This window comes from Eptatretus burgeri, chromosome 16, assembly GCF_056783735.1.
Source record: "Eptatretus burgeri isolate ZD-2024b chromosome 16, Ebu_testis_v1, whole genome shotgun sequence".
Taxonomy (NCBI): Eukaryota; Metazoa; Chordata; class Myxini; order Myxiniformes; family Myxinidae; genus Eptatretus; species Eptatretus burgeri.
The window spans coordinates 53,787,624-53,813,466 of record NC_140976.1 but is presented as its reverse complement, the minus strand read 5'-3'; the positions used below and the strand labels follow the sequence as shown (position 1 = coordinate 53,813,466).

The following is a 25,843-nucleotide window of genomic DNA, read 5'->3' as shown; positions in this document are numbered from 1 at the left end:
GTCCGCCTTATATAGCCTGGGGCTCCGCCCTTCGCCCCTCCCCGTTTTTGGCTCCGCCTCCTTCGAGAAGCTTCTCGAAAAGGGGCATTTCTAAACTCCGACCGCCTCACTCCTCGTATCCACTAATCGCGAGCGAGCCGCCTTACCCTTCTCGTCACACCGGCCTCGGAGAAAAAAGGCGGTTTAAAAAAAACCCACACGTCATCGCAGTTCCTTCCTTGGTCCTTTTACTTGGCGCCCTCGGACGGCTTTCGACGCGGAAAGGGTTGGAGCGTGGTTTGTGGAGGATGGCGTTTGCAAGCTGGCGTAGTGGCGAAGATGGTTAAATGGTGGTAGTATTGTGGCGATCGTGGCGTAGTTGGGGGTGGTTGTGTTGTTGGCGTCGTGGTTTGTTCAAATGGTGGGTGAGATATGTCGGTTCAAAATAATGATAGAGAAAGAAAAACACTATCTCAAAGGGTCACAGCCCGATGAATACAAAGAAATCCCTCTAAACAACGGTGGGGAAACCTATCTGAACACTCACCGGGATAACTGATCTAAGGAACCTTTATGGTGTTCTGCGAATTTCCACAGCCGTAACAATATATATATATATATATATATATATATATATATATATATATATATATATATATATATATATATATATATATATATATATATATATATATATATATATATATATATATATATATATATATATATATATATATATATATATATATAGTCCAGAGATGATGATTGTCAATTTCAGACATAAAGTCGCCTGCCAGCAGGTGACGTAAGCCTGGTGTTGGCTTCGTGGTTAGGGTGGTGGCTTTGGATCCTAGGGTCCTGAGTTCAAGCCCCGTTGGCCGCTGAATTAATACACCAGGAGGTTGACTCAGCCTGTCATCCTTCTGAGGTCGGCAAAATGAGTACCAGTGTACTGGTAAGGGGACACTGCGTCAGCGGCATAGCCGCGTCCCAACCAATGATGCAACCAGCAGCCACAGGCTGCACTCGATAGCGAGCGAGCAGGTGACGTCATTGGAACGATGACTGCAAACGTCGCCCAATGTCGAATCAAGAATTGGTGATATGTGGACCCCGAACAATAAAACCATCATCACACTTGAACCCATTCAGATCCCATTTTAATTTATGCTGAGGTGTTGGAGTATATGAAGGGGTATTCTCACACAAAGAAATCGGGATCATCGGTTTGATTGGGGGGCGGGAGCCCAACGTCAAACGGTGCCCCAAACTATAACTTTTTGAATTACTGTTTCGGATTGATTTTACTTTACGCGATTTGAAAGATCTCGCTTTTACGAGCATTTTGATACCAAGATCATCCAAATCGGACCACTACAACCTGTGATATGGCTACTGGAAGATTGTGGGTCAACCAGGGGCACCCAAATTTGAGTGGGCCCTAAAATGGGCCCCCACGTCTGAAAATTGACACAATGTTTTACCATGGATACAGACACTTGCACAAAAAAAAAAGAGTGAAATCTGAGACGATGTGTCAAAATTTCGCTGAAAAATGTGTACACTTGACATGGAACGCCCCACCTGTTTCTGGGATGGTTAACATAGGCAGCTGACTTGAGATGCTCCCACACAAAGAAATTGAGAGACGTAAGGTCTGCTGAATGAAACCTTATATGGCTCCTGAGTTTTGGGCCACCCTGTATATGACCGGAATAAGAATTGCTATAAAACCGATGGCTTGTTGACTTGAGTGACTCCCAAGTGTGTCACAACAATGTGTAACTGGCAGTTGTAAAGCATATTGTCTGTGAAACTTCTTTTTTTGCCATCGGTGTGACTGTTTGACTGTTCGTTGTGTAGTTGAGTGAAGGTCTATGTCCAAGTGTGTTGGGTGGCATTGAATTGAAATGGCTGGAGAGGTTATGCCAGTGTCCATAATTGTGTTGAAACTAATGGCTTTGCAACATCAAAGGTCTGGACGGATGGAAAGGTGTAACTCTGGACTCGAGAGTTTATGGCGTGGTTCACTTGCTTCCAAATACAAGCTGAAATGTGATCGTAAAATAGATTTGTTCCATCGGACATGGTATTGATGACAAAAGTTTTAATATTGCCATTTAATGAAGGTTGCATTGAGGCTCTGCCATCTGTGACTAATACATCTTCAGTGTTGTAGTACTTCCGTTCGAAAGCAAAAATGGCGTCTGATGGATGACATTTTTGAACACCAGGGTTGTAATGAATGTTGCTGATCAACTATGTTACGGGCTGGCTGGTTGGCTGTCACTGACTGCTTTGTTTTTCTGACTATTCATGTGTAGCTGATTAAATGTGTGGTTGGCTGCCTGCCTGCCTGTATGTCACCAGTTAAGGTTGGTCTGCTGACATGCCATCTCAACCAGAATTTTCATAGCCATCTGAGACTGTTCCTCGGTTTACACAAAAAATATGACTTTCGACAGCTCATCCAAACTGCTCCCCAGGCAAACCAAGCTGCCCTTTTAGTTTTCCATTTTTCATGTGTGTTGTCAAATTAACAGTTGTCCAAAAGGAATTGTAATCATGTGGCATAACGCTTCTTGGCTGCCCCAGCATGTTCTGTTATTCATGCTTTCATATCTTCTGCTTTTTGAAAAAAACGGGGATTTTGTAATCTGCTTCATCCTTATGTCTGTCTGTCTGTCTGTCTGTCTGTCTGTCTGTCTCCATGCACAGAGACAAACAACGGGTGAAAACTGTCCATCACGCTATCTCCCCCTAAAAGGTTGGGCAGCAAATCACCAAACTTGGAAGTTATGATCATTATATGGCACGAACGTGCAAGAGCAGTGTCATTTTTGGCATCACCCTTGGGGTCGGGAAGTTTTTATTTTATTTTTTCTTCGAAAGGGAAATGTAGCCTTATCACAAGTGCCATAAAAGTGGACTTGCACGTATGCATACAAGTTGGATTTTGACTATTCAGCCCCATATAAATGCAACGAATAAGACCGTGAACAGATAACGGTGCAAATGCGGCAAGTTTAAACGGTGAGAACAGAGCAAAGCGAGCATACATTCGAGACAATGACTTGGAAAAAGCAAAATCAACTGAAATTGAGAATAATTTGACTGCCTGTGAACACCACTAAATGAGGACATACTGATGGAATTTTGAAATGCAGAGCAAGAGAATCGTCCACGAGAGTGCCGGGGTTGGCGAAAAGGGGCTTTGTGATGGAAGAATGAAAGGAATAACATGCATCGACACCATTACTGATTGTCACTGCATGCTTTTTTGATGAAAGGCTGCAATTTTGAAACTGATTAATAATTGTAGTGTGGACAAAAAAACACTAGTTCAAAAGATTTTTCATCACTGGAGACTATTTATCATGCTGCACTGTTTTGCTATCATTTCTCCCACCCGATGGACCTTTTACCCCGTTTGCAATTTATTAATCTCATCCCTCATGTGTCGGCTCACCGTGTGATCGATGTCAATGCTGCCACTCCCCTTCACCAGATGCTACTCTCTGAGAAGGTTCAGCAGCTCGTGGATTGGACGTCCCGACGCTCAGTGATCCGTCTCAATGGAGACAAATTCCGCCGCTACATCAAGTCTCCACCTAGGAACTACTCTGTAGTGGTGATGTTCACAGCCCTAGAACCACAGCGTCAGTGTGTCGTGTGCAGGTATCTGTTTTTTGGATGTTTGCGGATTGTGAGTTATGTCAAAGCATTCATCGCTTTTCCTCTCTGTTCTTTGTCCAGTTATTGGCCCGTATCCCATGCAGCAGAAGACTGGTTTTGCAATCACGCCTGTGTCTGTCTGTCTGTCCAGGCCGTAACGTTTTTTGTTTTTTACAATTTGAGCTTTTGTCATCAGATTTTCAACAAAGCTTTATTATGAGAATATAGAGAAGACAAATTAATAATTTTGTGAAAATAATTTTCATTATTATTATTATTATTGTTATTCTTTGACCCTTTTTTTTTGACGGAATCGCTTGAAAAATTCTCGAATCCGGATTCAGATGTTCAACAAAATCGAATCAATTAGTCATTGTCACACACCCAACCTGTCCACCAAGTTTCATGTGAATCCGTCAACTTTTTGAGATATCGTGCAATATTGTTTTTAGCTCCATCTCTCAATGGTGAAGAATCAGTTAAAATCTAAAATAATCCTCGTATCCAGATCTGGATTCGGATCTTCACCAAAATTGAATCAATTCTTCCTAAGCCTGGTGTTGGCTCAGTGGTTAGGGTGGCGGCTTGGGATCCTAGGGTCCTGAGTTCAAGCCCCGTCGGCCGCTGAATTAATACACCAGGGGGTTGACTCAGCCTGTCATCCTTCCAAGGTCGGCGAAATGAGTACCAGTTCCAGTGTGTGCACTGGTAGAGGGGCACTGCATCAGTGACACAGTCGTGCTTCAAGAAATGATAGCTACCCCGGCAGCTAAGCTGCCATACGACCACAGAATTCTTCCTAATGGCACTCCCAACCTGTCCACCAATTTAATCCATCCATGACTTTTTGAGATATTGTGATTATATGTAAATGTCTACATGTGTGTGTGTGTGTATGTATATATATGTATGTATATATATATATATATATAATATTTTTTGGCCCCATCTCTCAATGGTGAAGAATCACTTGGAAAATTCTCAGATTTGGATCTTCACCAAAATTTAGTGTTGCTGTCCTTGGCTGGTCACCTACACACAAAAAATTCAAAACGATTGCTTGAAAACTGTGGCCAAAAATCGGTGTGATAAACAGACAAATGCTACAGACCAACATACTTGGCAAAAAAAAATTTTTGCCAAGTAATAAGTACACTGTATTAGACATATATTTGTGTGCTCTGGAGCAGAAAGACTTGATCCCGGATGTTGTTGGGTGACCTACAGTGGCATCTGGTAAATTGTTCCACACTGGTATTTCTGCAGCCATATAGGAGCGGTCATACTGAACAAGTGACCAGTGACCACTCTCCGTCTTGCAAATATGACACTGTACAGCATAGCTTCCAAAGGAAGCACTTATTCTGGTGAACCTTGATGGAATCCATGATGGAAGTGGCATGGTCTTCAAAAGTGCTGCAACTTCTTCTGTGTGCAGTCTGCACATCAGACCCAGACCTGCTACAATTCTTCTGTGTGGTGGGGGATCAATATTCAATTCCTGTAGAGGGGGCCTTGATAATGTGTACAGCATGACGTTCCACATCCAGCTTTTTAAGATACATGGCATTTGCAGATATCCATACGAGGGGAGCATATACCATTGTGCTCCGGACATGGGCTTTGTACACTTGGGCTCGGCCAAGCGTATCCAAGTATGGACCAATACTGTGAAGGACACTCACTCTTTGTCCAGCTCTAACGGCAATTGAGTTCACGTGAGACTGGAAACACAAGCTCCGGGAGAACCTGACTCCAAGTATGTGAAGCTCGTGTACATGCTGCAAGGGCTTGCCACCCATGAAGAACTCTGGAGGATGCTCACTTGGTAGTCATCTACTGAGAGACATAACCTTGCATTTCTCGGTAGCAAATAGGACATTCCATTTCTGTCCCCACTCGTAGATCTTCTGTTTGTCTTCGTTCAGAGAAATGGTAACATTCACTTCATCCAGCAGGCAGTAGATGGTATCATCATCAGCATTGAGGCAGGTCGAGTTATGCAGGTTGTCGCACAGATCATTAATGTAGACAAGAAACAAGGTGGCCCCAAGAATTTCTCCTTGAGGTACTGATGCATTAATTAGAGTTTGTTTGGATGTTTGGCCATTAACCACTACCTGAGTACGTCTGTCCATCAAGTAGCTGCATAACTACTGTAACAGCTGCCATCCAACTCCATTAGCAACCAGCTTGAACAGCAAACCCTTGTGCCATCTATCTATATATATTACTAAAACCCTCATCTTGTCTGTTTGTATGTTCCCAAAATACAGCCAAAACGGTACATGATAGCGCAAAAATTTTCGGCCAACCATACTCATCATTCTCCTGCGGTGTGCAGTATCAAGTTTCGTTAAAATTGGACAATGAAAAAATTATTGAAAAATCAATTCCCGATTCATTCAAGTCCTCTTCGGGAGTATTTGATCAATGCAAACAACCTCAGGGGAATTGTTTGCTGGAACTATCTTTTTCGTTTTTTTTTTCTTCAAATGATTTATTTTAAAATCTCAAACATTTAGTATAGACAAAGAACGATTTATTTTTAAGCATAAAATAAACATCGCCATTTTGATCTTATACTTCCGTGTTCATTAATAAATAAAATTGTGTTTAGAAGATGATGCACAAGAATTTATTCGACTTTGTTTTCTCCGTTTTTTTTTCACATTGACACACAATATAAAGTTTCGTTCAAATCGGGCAACGAAAAAAATTATTAAAAAATCATTTCCAGATTCAGTCAAGTACTCTTCGGGATTATTTGATCAATGCAAACAACCTCAGCGGTATAGTTCGTTGGAGCTATCTTTTTTTTTTTTTAATGATTTTTTTCATCAACGGCTGTCACAATGGGAACACAACGGGTTCATTTGTCATCTAGTACTCTATAAAATGCAGCTTTGATGTCAAGTGCTGCAATTGTACCCTCCTGACATCTGTCGAGACAAGACATCCACTCGTGATTCAGATATGTGAGTAAATCGGAGGCTGAGTGACCAGGAAGGAAGCCAAACTGATTGTCGCTGATGATGTAGTTTCCAATGAGATGCTTCCTCAGTGTGGTGTTGACGACTCTCCATAACCTTGCTAATGCAGCTTAGGAGACTAATGGGCCAATCGTTGTCTGAAACAGAGCAAGAGCTCTTCTTATGCACTGGCACTACATTGCCTATCTTCCAGGACAAAAGGAAGTTGCCTCAGCTAAAGCAGAAACAAAACAGTTTGGCAAAAGGAATGGCAAGGGCTGATGCACACTCTGAGAACTCCATTTCCAATTCCATCAGGTCCGGATGGCTTATTTATGTCTAGCTTCTGTAGAATCCTTCTGTCATGAGGCCGGAACAAGTGAATGTTGGTGCGAGCTGAGAGATAGGGAGGGTCGTTTTCAGCCTAACCAGATGTACACTTTGATGCAAAATGATTGCAGAAGATATCCACCTTCTCCTTTTTGGCCTTTTTTTAAAATGTTTTTTTTGCTCTATTATTTTTATAACACTTTTTTTTTTTTTTTAGCAGCAACCACTTGTCCAATTGACACAACTTTCAGGGTAGGAGCAATCCCCCATGTAGACTATTTTAATGAAGCATTGTGACATCATAGGTCATGTGGAATGCCAGCCATCTTGGATTAAATTCAAAAATTACATCTCCTAAACTGCTGATCAGAAAAATTTGAAACTTAGCACATCTCATTCTACCCCCCATGGGGAATAAAGGATTGTAAGGATGATGTCACTGGTGAAGTGGTCAACCAGCTGTAAATGTTTTAATCAAAATCCTTGTTTACCATTGAGATTCGGTGTGTATGTCCAGGCCATAACATTTTTGTCATCAAATCTTCAACAAACCTTTTATTATGAGATGGTGGAGAACACAAATTAATAAAATGTGCAATTTTTTTTTTTTTAACTCATTTACGTCAAGTTTTGTGTGAGTACAAAGCAGGCGCGGCCGGGCTTTGCATTTTGAGATGGTTTCGAATTTCCAGTTGTATTTCATCGAATTTTTTTGTTTGTTTGTTTTTGTTTTTTTTCCCTGGAACACTTGAAACAGACATGCAAGTGAGGAGATGCAAATACTTGCCAACTCTTGGCGATACTCTGGCTCATTCTCCAGCAGACTTTTTTTTGCTATGGTTGACTTTGATGAGGGGCCAGATGTCTTCCAGCAGGTATGGAGGAGGTTTATGTTGTCATTGTCTTTTGTATGTAGCACATAGTTATGGGTAGCATCATTTGCTGGGGGTTCTGCTGTGCCGCTCACGCCGTGGCCGTGGAGGTTCATCATATTGTCGTCGTCATTTAGCATGTCTTTGCTGCAATATAGCTGCAGTAATGAGGCATCTCCAGGTTTGCCTGTGTTGTGCCATTTGTATTGAATCGTCCCAAGTTAAACCGATGTCCTTCAGGAGTGGTCAAGTTGTCTTTCCATCTGATGCGCTGTCTACCTCTTGTATGCTTCCAGTCAGTAGAGGGGTCTGCAAAGAGTGTGATCGATTAATGGCTAACTTGGTGGTGGCATCGATGGCCAACCCAAATTAGCTGGGTACGTTCGAGAGTGGAAACCAAGTCATTCATTTGGCAGATCTCGCAAAACTTCTACGCTTGCGATACGATCCTGCCATGAGATTTGCAGGATAATCCGAATGGCTCTCATATCAAAGTCATCAATGTTTCATTTATGTTATTCATGTCAATGTCTCAGATCCGGAGCAGAATATGGGTGTGATCTGTGCTTTGTACAAATGAAGCTTGAGCCTTTCATTCACTGGAGCTTTGTAGATGGATAGACCATGCACAGGCCTGCACTATCATTCACTTTTGTTTCATGGAAGAGATGGTACTTGCTAAACAGGAAATGTTCAAAAACATGTATCTATTGTAACGAATTTGGGAATTTAATTGTACACAACATACAGGTTCCTTAAGACAGTCGATAAGTGCTTGTTCCCGAGATAGCTCACCTTTCATTGTTTAAATGTTCAGAAATCGATTAGATGCACTGCGGATCGATTTAACAGTTAGGGAACGAACAATGGAGACATCCCTCCCCGTCTTCTGCGAAGAGCAAGAACCACCCTGCTGTCCCGTCACTCATGATGTCAACTCCCTCCCACCCGTGGCTGAGCGGGGGATGGAGCACGAGGGCATGAGTCGCGCCGGGATTGGGGGAAGGGCGGGAGAAGGATAAGAGATCTTTTTTTTCTTTTGTTCGTGGGCAGAGTTGGAGGGAGTTGGAGAGGGCAGAGTTGGAGAAGGGAGTTGAAGGGAGTCGTCCTGCTTGGCTTGGGTTAGGGTTGAGGCCTTCGGAAGCTTTTTGCTTCGGCTGGCTTGGTGAGCTTCGGCTGAGGCCTGGCTCGGGAGGAGGCTTTTTGGAGGCTCTTTGCTTTGATGGTTCCGTGAGCTTCAGCTTCTGCTTGGCTCGGGAGAGCTTTTTGCTTCAAGCTGTCCTGTTTGGAACTAAGTTAAGCCGGTCACTCAGCTCGAGCTGCGCGTGGTGGCTTCTTCTTCTTGGTTCGTGGAACTCTTTGTTCTCCATTTTGGTTCCCCGCTTGGCGTGACTCATCGACCTCTTCGTGGAGGTGGTTCCTCGGGGAAGCGACGCATCGACGGGAAGGTTCGGCGTCTCGTCTCACCAGCATGTGTGGAGAAGCGTGGGAGGTGGTTCCTCGGGGAAGCGACGCATCGACGGGAAGGATCGGCGCCTCGTCTCACCAGCACGTGTTGAGAAGCACGGGAGGTGGTTCCTCGGGGAAGCGACGCATCGACGGGAAGGATCGTCTCCTCATCTCACCAGCACGTGTTGAGAAGCGCGGGAGGATTCGCGGGAGCTCGGGAAGGATCGCGGCTCGGCGATTGGATCCAGCTCTCTCTCGCTGGAGCCCGGGTCCGAACAACTTGAAGACCACACGAGGTGGAGAGGTTCGAGATAGGTTCTGGGTTTCAGCTGAGCTGGAGCTCGTTATTAAAGGCCTCTGCCACCATTTCTTGGGGTGTGTGTGTGTGTGTGTGTGTGTGTGTGTGTGTGTGTGTGTGTGTGTGTGTGTGTGTGTGTGTGTGTGTGTGTGTGTGTGTGTGTGTGTGTGTGTGTGTGTGTGTGTGTGTGTGTGTGTGTGTGTGTGTGTGTGTGTGTTCGTGTGTTCGTGTGTCCGTGTGTCCGTGTGTCCGTGTGTCCGTGTGTACGTGTGTACGTGTGTACGTGTGTACGTGTGTACGTGTGTCCGTGGGCCCGTCTAATAAGTAGGAACTGCTGTTAAGTGCAAGTGACTGTACATAATAAGTAGACGGTTATAGTTCCTTTGTCGTGCTTTTGTTGCTTGTATAATTGCATACATGCTTTATTATAATAAATGTCCTTGTGTGAATGTAAACCTGTTCGTTGCGTCCATTCCCTCATTGAACTGCCTCATCTTGCACTCGGAATATAGTTGGTTTTTAAATAGGATCGGGTCTGGCGATTAATACCCGCTCGGTTATCCCAGAACGGAACGGACCACTTAAGCGGTTCGTGTCCAAGCAGGCCTTCGCCAAGGTACGGTCCCTCGGTAGGTTACCCGCGCAGGTACTTAGGTATATCGATATTCGGCGATTAACCCTATTTCACACGGGTAGAATACGGACTAGGCCGTGGTGGGATTACAAACCCACCCGTGACTGGTTTCTGACATTGTTCCAGAAAGTCACGACTGGATTGTCCGTTCGGTGGTCGAAGCGACCGCTATTGGTTAGACGCGGTCGTTCGCACGCCGACGGGCGGGAATCCTACAACACTATACTACTATAGGTCTACACTAAAAGTTCTCCATGAGACCGATGTCCAAGGCTATGTCATTGATGTCAGTTTGAAGCACTCATTACTGATTTGGCAGGAGTTGATGAAAGTAGTAAATACTCCGCCACTTGGCGGAGCAATATGACACCTGTCCAATCAGAAGCGACTATCATGTTGACACAAGCACGACTTATTCAGGAATGGCTGCCTCCATGTAGCCAAGGGTGAGTGTGTGCATGTCTGAAGCTAAGTACACTAAAACATCGTCCCTACAATGCGTTCCCATATATCATCGGTGAGAAAAACACTCTGTCCACATTCTCACCGGTATGTCTGGATAAATATTGAGAGTGCCTCGTGGACTTAGGTCATTTGTATGGAGAATGCAGTGACATTGCGAAATCTCAACATCAATGAATGAAATTGCACTCGGTAGAGTGCATACCTCCGCCAGGCTGAGCAGTTTACGTTTTGTATCACACTGATGGGCTGGATCTGCATCCAGACCTCAACCAAATCTAACCAGCTTGTTCTTGTGACCTGCCCAACTCATCCATCAAGTTTTTCATCCGAATTCGTCCACACATTTTTGAGATATGAAAAATCAATTCCCGATTCATTCAAGTACTCTTCGGGAGTATTTGATCAATGCAAACAACCTCAGCGGTATAGTTCGCTGGAGCTATCTTTTTTTCATTTTTTTTCTTCAAATGATTTATTAACAGGGATGAAAACATGACCTCGGTACACCTTTGGTGGCAGAGCTAAAATGCTTCTGTTGACTTCACTGATTGCTTCTTGGCAGTCAGGGACATTGCAGGGCACCAAGGAAGGGATTTGCAGATGTATTTGCTTAGTCTGTCACAATCGCCTCAAAAGCTCACATTTCTCCATCTCCAAAGAAGAAAAAATGAGGTCCAGGTGTATATTGATCTCATTCTCGTGTTCTGCCATGGCTGTGCATTATTTGTAAGAAGGTGTCAGGTCACACGTACTGGGCACATGGACAAAAGCGCGGTCCCCTAGTTAAATCCGAAACAGTCACAGCAGATATATCCGCAAGTCTTTTTTTTTCTTTTTTTTTTCCCAGCAACCCTTCTGTCTGTCAGAACCATACCTAGTCTTGTCACCATCAAATTTCATCTAACATTCAGAATTATTTGTATATATTCCAGAACGTTTGATCGAGGCTGCTGGGTTAAAAAAGACATGAAAGTATTTTGGTACACACGAGAGAGCATGTCTGTGTGGCGTCCAAAGTCCGGTACCAAAAAATGTGTTCCTACAATATGCGGGATTTCTCAGTAAGAAAGTGAAAGAGGATTGATGCAGTCTGTGCTGCACAAATGAAAGGTTGACCTCTCATGTGCACTCTGCTTAATTACAATTAATGACCACAGTTATTACAAATCACAATTTTCAATAGAAGGCAGTCGAGTGCATCGATCAGATTCAGTTGGTTCCTTCAATAATGCTGTAATATTTGTCAATATGCATTCTACCTTCCGTGATGACAAGGAAGCCCTCGATTAATTTTATTTTATTTATTTGTTTTTTCATGACTTGGTGCTCTATCATGCTTGCAAATCTCAGACGAGTTTGCTCTATTTTTGTAACTCGTTTGGAAGAGAGTCACGTGTTCAACTTGGACTTCCCCCAATTATCTGTACGGTCTGTGAATGAGCTACGGAGTGATCACGAGGGAGCCGACATCCGTCTGCTCCCCCATGCACAACATGCCAGTGCCACTCGCAATAACACGTTCTTCACAGTCCAGATACTGATGGAGCTGTGATCGCCCCTTCTGTGAGTCCACAAGTACTGGCCAAATTTTTTTTTTTTGACTGGCCTCGATAATCGTGCCCATGTGATCACTCTTGAACGCAAGGAAACTGCTGTTGATGCAGATTTGTCGAGAAGTTTGTTTGGTTTTCATGAGTTCATCAGGTGCGATTCCATAAGTGCTTTTTTATGGAAAGGGCAAGAGGAAAACATTTCCTGCTCTATCCAAAAACGAGGCATTTGTGCAAAGGTTTGCTCAAGTGGTGAGCGACTTCGAAGTTGCCGCTGAAACTGAGACAATATTGGAGAAGTTTGCCTGTGCTGTTTATGGGGAAACCTCACCTGCTGATGCGAACAGTGCCCGATTATAAAGTATTTTGCTTGGCATCGTCACCACGTGAACAGAGCATGCCACTAACACATTATAGAGGCTAATTATGTCATCAAGCGGCTATTCACAGGTGTGCACCCATGATCAATACTCAATCTCCGATTGTCCATGGCTGGCAAATTGTTTGGATGACTCAAGATCCTGCACCGGATATGATCATGCAGGTTGTCAACTGTGCCTGTAAACAGTCGACATGCTATACAGGGCAGTGTTCTTGTCAAAACTCCGGCTTGTCATGTACGGACATCAGTAAATGTCAAAATTGCACGGATTCATCAAAAACACTGACAGCAGTGTTATTTAGAGCAGTAATGAAAGGGACTATGATTAAACCTTCCTATGTCATCGACTAGTTCAATTAGTATTGTCGCAGATCTGGGGTTCGAGGACTGCCAAGAGGGGGAATACTTGGGTCCCTCCCAAATGCCCGGTCCTGTGGCCGTGGGGCACAGATCACTCCACACACCGGCATGTTGCTGGGCAACCATGAATGCCGATTGGCACAGCCAATCCATGCAGGGTTACACTACTTCACTTGACATCTTACCTGTGGACAGCCGGATAATTAGGGTCACATGCCCTCAGCGCACACTTGGATTACTGCCGAGCGTTATTGAGTGTGTGCCAGCTAACAAAGCAAATTATTGGGGGTACAACTTCCCATCTACAGTAACTATACTTGTGCACTGTCGGACCAATAAAGGAAAAAACAACCGAGACGGATTGTAAATAACAACAAACAATTATTTATTACAAACACACAAGCAAGCAATCATTTCAAAGCAAGTATTTATAAGCAACAAAGGAAAAAGGCACATAAGAGCAGATGAAACCATAACAACTATTCTTATTCAATCTCACTTGCAGAAAAGACTCGGCCATTATTCACTCAGGGGAGAAGAAGAAAATAGGAACGACTTGAAAATAAAATAAAAGTAACATATGGAGAAAAGAAAAGCAGCCTTTTCCTTCCTCCCTCACCTCACACAGCCCAAATATACAAGAGAATGCGGAGGAAAATGGATGGAGAAGATGGGCAGTGGCGATGTGACGCAATGGGGACACGCAGCCATGTCCCAGATGTGCCCAGACCCAGAAGGCGAGTCCTTCCGGCGTCCCAGATATGTGAGCTAGGTGTGCGACTTTTCCTCCTCTGCCTCAGCTTCTGGTGCCCAGACCAAGTAGGCGAGTTATCTTTGGCGTCATGCCCACTTGCACTGTTCTGCACTGTACCACACCTACAAGAAGCGCCGCACCTCGCAGGCCACGACGTGCACCAAGCTTCATGAACATGCATGTGAGATGCGACATGAACATGCATATGGGAGTACCAGATGGGTTAAAGTCCACAGACGGGTCAAATCTGCCAAATTTAACAATGCGCGAATGGAGGGAACACAGAGGAATTCCACCGTACTGAGGGACGACCGAACGGCCGCGAAGCCGAAGGCAAGACCGATGGGGTGAAGAAGGGATTGTTGAAAGGATGTTTGATGAAGGGGAGGTAATTGGTGGATTGAGAAAGCAGAGTAGGGAAATGGAATGATGGTGTGAAGGATGAATGATGGAAAGTAACAGAAGGGGAGGGTGGAGACATTACACTGGTAAAATACAGTCCCTAACTAAGGGACCAAGGACTATATGCAAAAACCAATGAAATAACTGATCCTTGGGTCACTAACATGTCCATGTATGCTCTCCCCTTAGGGCAAGTGTTCCAAAATTATGACAGTATGTTTGATTGGTTTGTTATCTTAGCAGATTATGCCATTACACTTAGATATATGCTCCTGGTCAAACTCGAATGGTAGGCTTGAGATCTGAGAGTCCTCAGTTCAAATCCCACCCAGCTGTTGAATTCATATCAGGTGGAGTTGACTCGATCTGTCATCCTTCTGAGGTTGGCAAAATGAGTACCAGCATGCTGGTATACTGTGTCCGAGTGGCGACCCGTCCAGGATTGTGTCCAATAGCCAAGGAGACTGCTTAGGCAGCACCAAAGCACTTCACAGAGTATAGGTGCCGATGGATGGATGGATTCCTGTTGGAACTCTTTGCTGTCTCTTTATTTATTTAGTTAGTATACACTGTCGAGGCTCATATATGAGCTAACTAACGCATAAACACACAACAAGGGGCGCAAGAGACGAGGGACTGGAGAGGGAAGGAAAAATCAGTGGGGAACAGAGACATAAGGAGATCTGTGGAAGGGAGAGGAATAGGGTGGGGTACGGGGTACATGGGGTATACAAGAAGGACATGATCAAGACTTTCAGGAAAGAAAGCAGGGAAATTGAAGGAGGTGCGTTTGGGGTGGAATGATAGGGAAAGACAAGAGATTGTGGTGAACAGCTGTTTTGAAGACGTGGAGGGAAGAGTGGGATTGAAGAGAGTGTGGGAGTTTGTTCCAAAGGTGGGGAAAAAGAGGAATAAAAGAGTGAAGGTGAGCAGTGATTCTTGACTTTGGTAGTTTTACTAGAAGGGGATTGCTGGTGGACTTTGAGCACCATGCGGAAACATGGGGGGGGGGACATATCTCAGACAAAGCAGGGGGGTGGCGAGACCGGAGAGGAGATTGGAAAAGACAGAAAGACCACCAACCTGCCTGCGGTGAGAGAGTGAGAGGCCCAAAGACTCAGCCTCATTGTGGGAGATACCAATGATCCTAAATGCCTTGATTTCCACAGCGTAGAGCTGAGAAAGGTGAGAGGTGTGAGCATCAGCTGAGAGGGGAGAGCAGTTCTCCATCAAGCTGTGGATGGAAGCTTTGTATGTGGTCAGGAGCTCAGTTGTGCCAAGGAAGGACTTTGCACAACGGAGGATGCCCAGTCAGAGACTGCCTTTGGAGGCCAGCTTGAGAATGTAGCTTTCCCAGGAAATATCATGGCAGATAGTGAGACCCAGAAGCTTGAATGAAAGGACTTCTTCAAGAGGATTGTTGAGAAAGTAGATGTGGGTTGGTGGGGGGGGGGGGGGTCCAGACAGTCCTTTTTTAGAGATATAGTGAGTGTGTGAGATTTGTCAGGGTTGAAAGACATGTTCCATATGTTTGACCAGCTTGTGATATTATCCAGATCTGCAGAGAGGGAAGAAGCTGCTGCTTGCTGATCTGAGGGATTACAGATGGTGCGGCAGAGGGTGGAGTCATCAGCAAAGAGATTAAGAGGATTTTCCAGAGTCAGAGATCATTGATGAAAACCAGAAAAAGAACAGGGCCCAGAATGCTGCTTTGAGGAACTCCAGCCTGGACAGGAAGAGGGGATAAGAGAACTCCATTTAGGACCACACGTTGGCTTCAACAGGAGAGGAAGTCTGTGAGCCATGAGTGGAGATGTCCTTGGGTACCATAGGAAGAGAGTATGGTGAGCAGGACGAGTGCCAGACCATATCGAAGGGACATGATATGTCGAGGATAACGGCTCTGATTTCATGTCTGGAAACTTTGCTTTCACTTTGCTTTAGGTGGGAAGCATGGGGATTTGCGATGAACCCCGTCATCAACTTCGCTGTCATTACATTTTATTAGGGTAGCAAGCCTACAAGGCTGCGTAACCTATTGTTTTTCTTCCGTTTATTTATTTATTTATTTTCTTCCATTGGCAATCTGTGGGGTTTCTTCGCTTTAAAATTCATTTCCTCAGCACCCGAAGTCCGATCGACACAACATTTTCACAATAGAATATCTTTTTTGATGTCATAATGTTCAATTGAGTATGCTATCATAGGTCACGTGGTACGGGCGCCACCTTTGAAATACTTTGGACCTCTGTATCTCTGAAACCGCAAAATGGAAAAAAATTGAAACTTGGCACATGGTAAGAACTCCTCCTGGGGAAAACGTGTGATTTTTTTGTGATGTCATCGGTGAAGTGATATCCTGGTGAAAATGTGACAGGGAGAATGCTGCATCGGAAAAATTTGAAATTTCTTGAGCGTCATCTACGCAACAATTCACCAGAGAAAAAAAAAAATATGACGTCGTTGGTCACGTGGTTCGGCAGCCATGTTGTTTTGAAAATTTTTTTTTAATCTTCTCCAGAACAGCTGGACAGATTGAGGAAAAACTTCACGCACACATTCCCCATGACATCATTTTACAAGTTTGTTAATTTCTAATTGACAGGTCACATGGTTTGGTGGCCATATTGAATTACCCTGAAACCGTCAAAAATCTCCAGAATGGCTGGCCAGATCAAGGGGAAACTTCACAAACGTGTTCTCCATGGGTAGGGGATATAAGTTTGCTAATGAATACGCGATAGGTCACATGGTTTGGCAGCCATATTGGATTGAAGAAAAATATGAAATAATGTTTTCTCTGGAACCACTTGGCCTATTGAAGCCAAAGTTTGCCACTATCATCTACCGCCATAGCTGCATGTATGATAAAAATTGACATCAAAAGTCACATGGGTTGGTGGCCATTTTAGATAGAAAAATGCACCTTATCCGATCAACATGAAACTTCACAATCGTGATCCACTACTCCATTAGAGGCAGAATTTATATTTATGATGTCATAGGTTACGTTGTTCGTCAGCCATATTGGATTGAAAATTTAAAATCTTCTTCTCCGAAACGATTGAACAGATTGAGACAAAACTTTACACACATATGCCCCCAGACATGCTTGAACAAGTTTGTTAATTTCCAATTGATAGGTCACATGGTTTGGTGGCCATATTGAATTTACCCGAAAACCTTCAAACATCTTCTCCAGAACAGCTGGTCAGATCAAGGGGAAACTTCACAATCGTATTCTCCATGGGTAGTGAATATGTTTGTTAATGAATAATTGATAGGATCTCATTGGTTGGCAGCCATATTGTATTGAAGGGAAAAAATATTAAATAATGTTTACTCTGGAACCGCTCCATCATTCAATGTGAAACTTCACAATTGTGATCTAGCGGACATGTGGAATGTATATTTAAAATTTCAATCTGATTGGCCACAAGGTCTGGCAGCTAGAATTATTTGAATCTGAGAACTTTTAGAATTTTTTTTTTTTGCCTAAGGCTCACTTGGTTGAGCCCGCATGCGCTTGAGAGTACAGGAGTAGCAATTCAATTGATACCGATGATGGCCTAAGGAAAAATGGTCAACTGTGTACATAATAAATGGATGAAATGTGGCCTGTTCCTCGGTCCATAGCTTGTGAATCCCGCTTCGTAGAGAAACTTGTGGGGCCTCATTAGACTCGGGGGGAATCCTGCTTTACGCTCCGCACCGATGGTGTCCACATTTATTACTTTGTGTTCAGGTTATTTAAACACCAATGCAATTGATACCGACTATGTATTTAGGAAAAATAGCTAACTGCTGACATAATAGATTGAATGCGGCATGTTATTGGGTCCATACCTCATCAATCCCACATACTAGAGAGATGTATGGGGGCCTTTGTATTGCTCGGTGGAGTTCCGGTTTACCCTGTGGACACACGGTGACATTTCCCCACACATTTATTACTTTGTGTTCAGGTTATTTAAACACCAATGCAATTGATACTGACTATGTATTCAGGAAAAATGGCTAACTGCATACGTAAAAACCCGGCATGAGAAAATTCCGCGAATTTATTCACCCAGGAACGTTCCTGAGTTAAGCACAAATCCGTTGAGAAAAAATAGGGGATATGGGGGGGGGGTGGGGGTTAAGTTAATTGTTGGGAGTGATTTCACGCCGCCGACGATCTTTATAAAAAAAAGTATTCCGAGGTCCCTAATACAGATTCCCGGCACTCTGCACTGACGTCATTGCCAGATTCATTAACATAACATTCGGACCACCTCGCCGCATTACTCCTGAAACTGTCACAGCAGCATTAATCGAGCTTGAGGCGTGGTGTTCCGAGTGTGCAAGGCCAAGGTCGCTTCGAAAACATGGCCGCATTCAGTAGCCGAAGGCTGTCCCGGGATTGTGATGCTTGTTTGGCTGCACTAATTGACAAGACTTGCAAGAATTCCTGGAAGTGGGAATGGCTGGAGCGTATGCCATGCGGTACGGTGGCTTGTGGAGCTTTCATTCAAAAGATAGCCCAGCCAGGAAAGGCTGTATGCACATGGTGCTCAAAGGAGATTGTTTATGGAGGACTGGGTACAAGTCATTGGAATCCCATGCAGAGAGTAAGAAGCATCGTGATATTCAGAGAATCCGGGCATCCAATTACAGTCTTCCTGGTAAATATTGCCTTGGGCTTTATACATGTACAGTTATCAGTATACATGTACACAGTAGACATCTATGCTGTCAATGTAGTGTAGAGTGGTGTGGTGCACTTTCAATACAGTAATAAATTATGTTAATTGGCAAGCAAGCCACAACTCGGAATTGGGTCAATCTTGTTAACTACCAATAGCACCTGGCAATGACTAATAGTCTGAGGCTTAGTGTAATCACTGTACCGGTCACTGTATTCACTTTCTGAAGCATGTATTATAAATGGTGATTGGCTTTTCTTTTTTTACTCTGCATTGGCTTTGGGTTTTGCTTTTTCTCCAGGTGTTTCCTCACCTTCTGCTACCTCTTGCACTGCTGCTTCTACTGCCCCCATCCCCTGTACACTGATGCCTGCTGTACCAATAGGTGACAAGGTATCCAATGTTCAAGCCATGGTCCTTGCCTACCATTCAGCCTATCATTCAGCCTTGCCCCTGAACTGATAAGCCTGGCCAAAGCACTCAACCTGGATGCAAAGGCCCTTGGTCAGCTCACAATGGACAGGACATCTGCTTCCTACAAGCTTAGGTTTGGACTAGGACATACCGTACATCACCAGTTGATATCAGCACTGCAGAGGGAATACTTCTCTCTGAACATTGATGAGTCAACAAGCACAAACCATCAGAGGGTCTTATGTGTCCTGGCCAGTTACTACAGCCCACTGCATAAGCAGGTCATAGTGCAGCATCTAGAGTCCCTTGTTGTGATCAAAGTGGACAGTGCCTCGTTGCACCAGGAACTGGTTGACTTATTTAAGAAGTATGAGCTACCGTGGAAGAACTGCATATCCATTCTCATGGACTCCTGCTCAGTCATGCGGGGATCCAAGTCAGAAGTCAAAGTTTGCATCAGGGAAAACAATGCCCCACATATGTTGGACATAGATGGGGAATCCTGTCACCATGCTCACAATGCGTCCAAGAAGCTGAGCGGCCCATTCGACAACTTCGCAGAGCGCATGCTCTCTGACATCGACAATGACTTCAAGTGGTCACCTGACTTAAAGCAGTTCTTGCAGGAAATCTGTGGGCTGATTGGTGTCAGGTATACCATGCCAGAGCGGTATGTCAGTCACAGGTGGCTCTCTGTGTATGATGTCAGTGTTGACACTCTGCGGCTGTGGGATGCCTTTGTTGTCTTCTACTTTGGCTTCCTCTCTCAAGCTGATCGCACACACTACTTGTCACGGGTTGTGGAGGTCTACCATCGCAGGCACGTAGACACAAAAGCCAAGGAGAGAATACGCCAGATCCATGATGTTCTGAAGAAGAAGAATATGACCAAAGATGGCAAGGCACGAAAGGAGCGTATACTGCAGCGAGTCTTCCACAAGAACAAATTGATGAGACTGATATTGATGTTCTATACATCAGTGTTCCCGCTGCTGAAGAAGTACGTCCTCCTGTTTGAGATGAAGGCCCCACTGATCCACAAGCTCAATGACCAGCAGGTGAACCTTGTCTGAGAGTTCATGGCCTGCTTTGTCAAACCTGAGAAGCTGCCATCCTCAGGCAAGAGACTTCAGACCCTCGACCTGGATGAGAATGCCAACCTGCTACAAGTTAAGAAGATGTTTCTTGGAGTTGGTGTGTCTGAGATTGTCAACACTACCGGTAGTGGAGATGGAGAAGTGCATGACTTCTTGCAGAGTGTGGAGAAGGCCGATGTGACATGTGGAAAGTACCTCCAGAAGAAAATGCCCCTGCATAATGCTGTCCTCAGAAGTGCCTCAGCAATTGATCCACTCAGCAGAGGGCACACTGTCAGCCACGAGCAGCTCCTGAAGTTGCCATGCCTGGTGACAAATGTCCTTGCACCAGAGGAATGTGATGCCTTTGAACTGAAGGTTCGGAGTTTCCAGATCGACTCTAGCCTGCCACCAGCTCAGGAAGATGAGTCTGCTCGCATCGACGACTGGTGGACCAAGGTCTTTGAAGGTGGAAAGTACCCCCTTCTCTCAAGAATGGTGAAGGCTCTGCTGTCCTGCTTCCATGGGCCACAAGTTGAGAGTGCCTTCAATCTCATGGGAGATGTCTTGGATGTCAGATCACACCGACTAAACATGGAGACCTACAGCGCAGTGATGGGTGTCAAGTACAATCTTCGATCATCAGGAAAAACTGCAGTGAAGTACTACAGTAGGACTGACAAACTGCACAGTCCCATAGACCTAGACCTGTGCAAGAACATGAGGGGAGCCTACAAAACCTACAAGGCAGAACTGGCAGACAGGAGGGACAAAGAAGAAGAAAGAAGGCGAGAAGTGGGTGCAGCTGCTCTCAGTAAGTTGACCAAGCGCAAGACCAAAGAACTGACTGAGAAGGCTGCAAAGAAGGCAAGACTTTCCCACCACCATGCAAGCAAGAAAAAGCACAACCTGAACCAAAAGACAAAGAAGTGAACAATGTTCAGTGGTTAGGCGCCTGTCGACATTATCGACTCAAGAACCCAACAACTAGTGGATGCAACAGTGTTACCAATTGTGAACTTATTATGCAAACTTTTAGTGCAACTTGTTATCAATTATTGTCAACTTATTATGCAACTCGGTATCAATTATTGTCCACTTATTATGCAAACTTATTATGCAACTTGGTATCAATTATTGTCAACTTTGTTTAATTTGCTATAAAGACAATGAAAGATTATCCTACAGATTGATTCATGATTTATACAATGAATTTTGACGACAATTTACATTACAACATTGATTAATAATTTGCAAGATGAATTTCATGTCTTCAATGATTGTCTTCAGTGATTTTACCCTGTTAACAAGGACAACACTATGCACAATCCTCTTAAAAGGGACCAGGAAATGCAGTAGAATGCAGGTGAGAACACCTGGAACCTTTAGCGTTCGGGGGCCTGGGCGGCCCCCGAAACCCGGCCTAAAAAATTTTTCGCCTTGGCCTTCGGCCTCGGCCCATCGTTTTTTTTCCAGCTAATATTTTTTGACTCACTCATGCCTGATTAAAACACTTTGTGTTAATCGGTCCGTAACTCGTCAGTCCCGTGTTGTATCAAAGCCGGACAGCTTGGTACCCGGTCATCACTGCCAGCAGGTATGAGGTGGTAGTTCTAGTTTTATTTTATTTTTATTCCACTAACATTTTGTTTTCTACAAACAACCCAGCATTGATTTCAGTAATATGCACATATCTTCTCCAAAAAACTGAAAACGTTGAATTTGTTATGAATTTGTTTTATGTTTCCAGGGATTCGACGATATGTTTTCATTTTCATTTTCAAGTTTCAAAATGCAATTCTCATGGAGTCATGAATACGATAGATAATTATTCAAATATAACAAATAACCTAAGTGCAGTATTTCTGATCTTGATATCTGAGTGCTCCCTGAATTTCTTATCCTTGAGATCAGTAGTCATGAAGCCATGAGTAAGTACATTAAATTGGGCAAAATGCCAAAAAGTGCCTTTTTGGACGTAGGTGGTCATCTTTGAGACTCCGCACAGCATCGTTGAGCAGAAATCTCATGGAGAACTTTTTGCCCAGAGTCCAATAGTTGTGTCTCAAAATCCCAAATTTCAAGTAGCACCTCGATCATGAAACGAAAATCGTTTTCTAGCCACTTGTCAGCCTGCTGTGCATGGCCTGTGATAAAGAAGCCATCAGAGTAGACTGGGTTGAAGTGACATGCTGCAGTATTTCTGGCATACCAATAGGTGAGAGCAGGAATTTGCAATTTGTTCCAGAGTGTCGGCGATAGTGATAGCTGGCAGATGGGACGGCCAGTGTATCGTCCCTCTGAGGAACGGCACACATATTTGAGAATGAAACTGTTTTCATTGGGATGCTGGCCTGAAGCTTCTATTCCAGTTCCAAATGGTGGAAGTCAATATTTCCTGTCTGTATGTACTTCTTGGAGTGCACGACCATGCGACGGTGTATTTCTTGATCATGAACTGACTGGTGGTTGTGGGACATGGGTGAGAGGGCAGGTGGTGGAAACTACTGGGTGGGATGTCAAACATCCTCAAAGTGAAATGTCTACGAGCACAATTTGTGCGTTTGGAGTTGTAGGTTGACCTGTTTGTGTCCTCATCTGAACCTCTGCTCATGATCTGGGGAACTCAGATTCAAATCCCATATACCGTGTGTGTGTTTGTCCATTGTCTCCTGATATTCTCACATCCTTGTAATTAATATAACTTGGATCACTGTTTAAAATTTATTTATTTATTTATAATATTGCTGATGCTTGCATTGTTGCCTCGTTTGCTCTTTTGAAGACCGTTTGTGAGATGATAGTCCTTCAGAGAAGTATTCTTGCCAGACCTGATCCTTGTACTGCTGCGGTAAATTTCATTAATATAACTTATATGTTGCCGTGCTGCTTTCAAAGCTCTTTACCGTTTTTGTGCCTTTGTTAGCTGAACATGAATTCGGCTCCAACATTCATGCACTTCCCACCAAAAGGCAAGCCTCGTCGCGCCGACACTTTCGACTTGCAACGAAATGGTATCATGGCCGAGCAGTTGGCCAAATGGATCACAGATCGCACTGAGGTCGTGGTATGTGGCTGAGATGATTACCTTTTCCTACTCGTTCAGTTCCCCCTCCCCCACCACCCACCCTTCATATTCCCCATTGACTTCCTTTTTTTTTTTTTTTACTCCTTCATTTGTACCCTCTTCCTTTCTCTTCCTTTCCCTCCTTAAGGTCACCAGTCATTTGAGCACTTGAGATTGTCCATAACCTCATTTGGGTTTCACAATCTTCACAGCTGATGCTTATTCGTGACAGTCATTGATTAATTTATTGGATTATTTTTTGCATGTGCGTCCATCCACCTGACAATTTGGTTCTCTTTATCTTGTTAAGTGTTCCTCCTCCTTTTGTTATGCCTTTATTCGTTTCTCATCGAGACCTTTCTTGATTAATTGCCATTTCCAGATGATGCACTGACTGTTTTGTGTATGTGCATTGTGCTGCAGGGCAGTGTAGTCATCCTTGTTGCTCTTTCTTTCTTCCCGTTGACCTTGGAAATCGGGGGAATATCAGTGTTGTATAATGGTTGGAGGAGATTTGCTTGATTTGACTTGGCATTCTTTGCTTGCATTGCAGCTTCGAGTCTTTCGTCCACCAAATTACTCCGGAGCTGTCGCATTGATGCTGCTTATGACGCTTGTCGGTGGTCTGCTTTTCTTACGGCGGAACAACCTCGACTTTCTCTACAATAAGACCGGCTGGGGAATCGCCTTGCTGGTGGGTTTAAAAATTTGGGTGTTAAATGATTGGGGTTTTTTTTGCAATCCTTAAACTGGAACTCCGTGGTGAATTTAATTTTTCTTATTCTGGCTGACATTACCGTGCAGTAAAGGGGCATTTGGTGAAGGGAGCGAAGGAGGGCATCGGCGTGAGCTCTCTTGCATCAACATCAAAAAACTTTCTTTTTATTTGAATGTTTGAAATGTAGTTCATAATAACTCTTGCACGGTGCTATTTCTTGCATTGATGTCATTCAACCTTGACTTTTCTTGTCCACATTGCTCATTACACAATATCACTCCACAAAGACGTGTTGGACACGCTTTGCGGAGTTATTTGTTTCAGACATGCCATACCTTTTTTCTTTTTTTTTTTTTCTTTTTTTTTTACTAATTTCATAATTGACCGATCTCGAGGTGTGTGCCATTAATAAAAAAGGTGTATACTGTAATATATATATATATATATATATATATATATATATATATATATATATATATTTATATATATATATATATATATATATATATATATATATATATATATATATATATATATTTATATATATATATATATATATATAGTGTTACGGTTGTGGAAATTCACAGAACACCATTCAGGCTTCCCAGAGATCAGTTATGTCGATAAGTGTGTGTTCAGATTAGATTTCCCCACCGGTGTCTGAAGGGAATTATTCGTGTTACCGGGCTGTGATCTTTGAGTCAGCCATTATTCTTTGCTATCTTTATTTTGGAACAACCACTACTTCAACAACCACGCCATCCCCACCACAGCACCAACCACAACCACTATCTCAACAACCATGCCATCCCCACCACAGAGCAACCACAACATCACCATCTTCATCTCCACAAACGCTGCCATCTTTTCGCCGCCCATGGCGAATCCCACGGACGAGCGCCATCTCCGCCGACAGACGCGGGGGCTGATGATTTCCACAACTTCCGCTTTCCATGGCTGATGATTCCTGCAACTTCCGCATGGTTGATGATTTCTACCACGTCCGCTCTCTCCGCGTTTCGCGAAGAGATCGGATCAGAATCACAAAAGGGGCGGAGCCAGCAGGGGGTGAGAGGTGAGGGGTGAGAGATCAAACTCACTCACAGACCCCATATAAAGGCGCACTGAACGCCAAGCAAGCAGTCTGTCGGGGAGCTGCAGCGAGTGGAAGTCTGGAGCTTGGAGCCAGGGTTCGAGTCCAGCGGAGGGCAGTCGGAGTGCAGCCAGCCTGCCGTGCCGCGCAGAACTATGGGTCATTTGGAGAAATGCTTTCTTTCTTAAGAAATGCTTAACAGCTTTCCCTCAATTGAGCTGCCGTATTGCGTTCGGGATATTAGCTGGCTCTTAAGTAGCCGATAAAGTAATCGGATCCGGTGGGACTTGGCGATATACACCGCTCGGCAAATCGCGAACGGAGCGAGCTGCTTAATCGGCTCGTTTCCAAGCAGGTCCCGTTGAGGTGTAAATCCCTGGCATTTCTGTCTGCGCGCATACTTAGGTAAATCAACAATTCAGCGATCGGACCCTGTCGCGCCTGGACAGAAAAGTTGACTGATTTACAGTGTGCTTTAAAAACACACCCGTAGCTGGATTTCAGCGTTGATCCGAAAGCTGCGACTGGATTGCCACGGTCGGTGGGCGCGCGGCCGCAATTAGCTAAACGCGGTCGTCCGCACACTGGAGTGGTGAGAATCCACAACAATATATATATATATATATATATATATATATATATATATATATATATATATATATATATAT

General features: G+C 44.0%; 1 protein-coding gene across 3 annotated transcripts in view; it reads left to right on the top strand.

Annotated features, from left to right (window-relative positions):
• The window catches only part of LOC147011082 (dolichyl-diphosphooligosaccharide--protein glycosyltransferase subunit TUSC3-like), a 73,699-nt gene that overhangs the window by 17,414 nt on the left and 30,442 nt on the right, over nucleotides 1-25,843 (top strand). For all 3 annotated transcript variants that reach the window (XM_085858756.1, XM_085858755.1, XM_085858754.1), the window contains exons 2-5: nucleotides 3,488-3,657; nucleotides 7,714-7,831; nucleotides 23,224-23,364; nucleotides 23,918-24,058. In XM_085858756.1, the coding sequence (XP_085714882.1) occupies nucleotides 3,488-3,657; nucleotides 7,714-7,831; nucleotides 23,224-23,364; nucleotides 23,918-24,058 (570 nt within the window). The remainder of the gene's footprint in view (nucleotides 1-3,487; nucleotides 3,658-7,713; nucleotides 7,832-23,223; nucleotides 23,365-23,917; nucleotides 24,059-25,843) is intronic.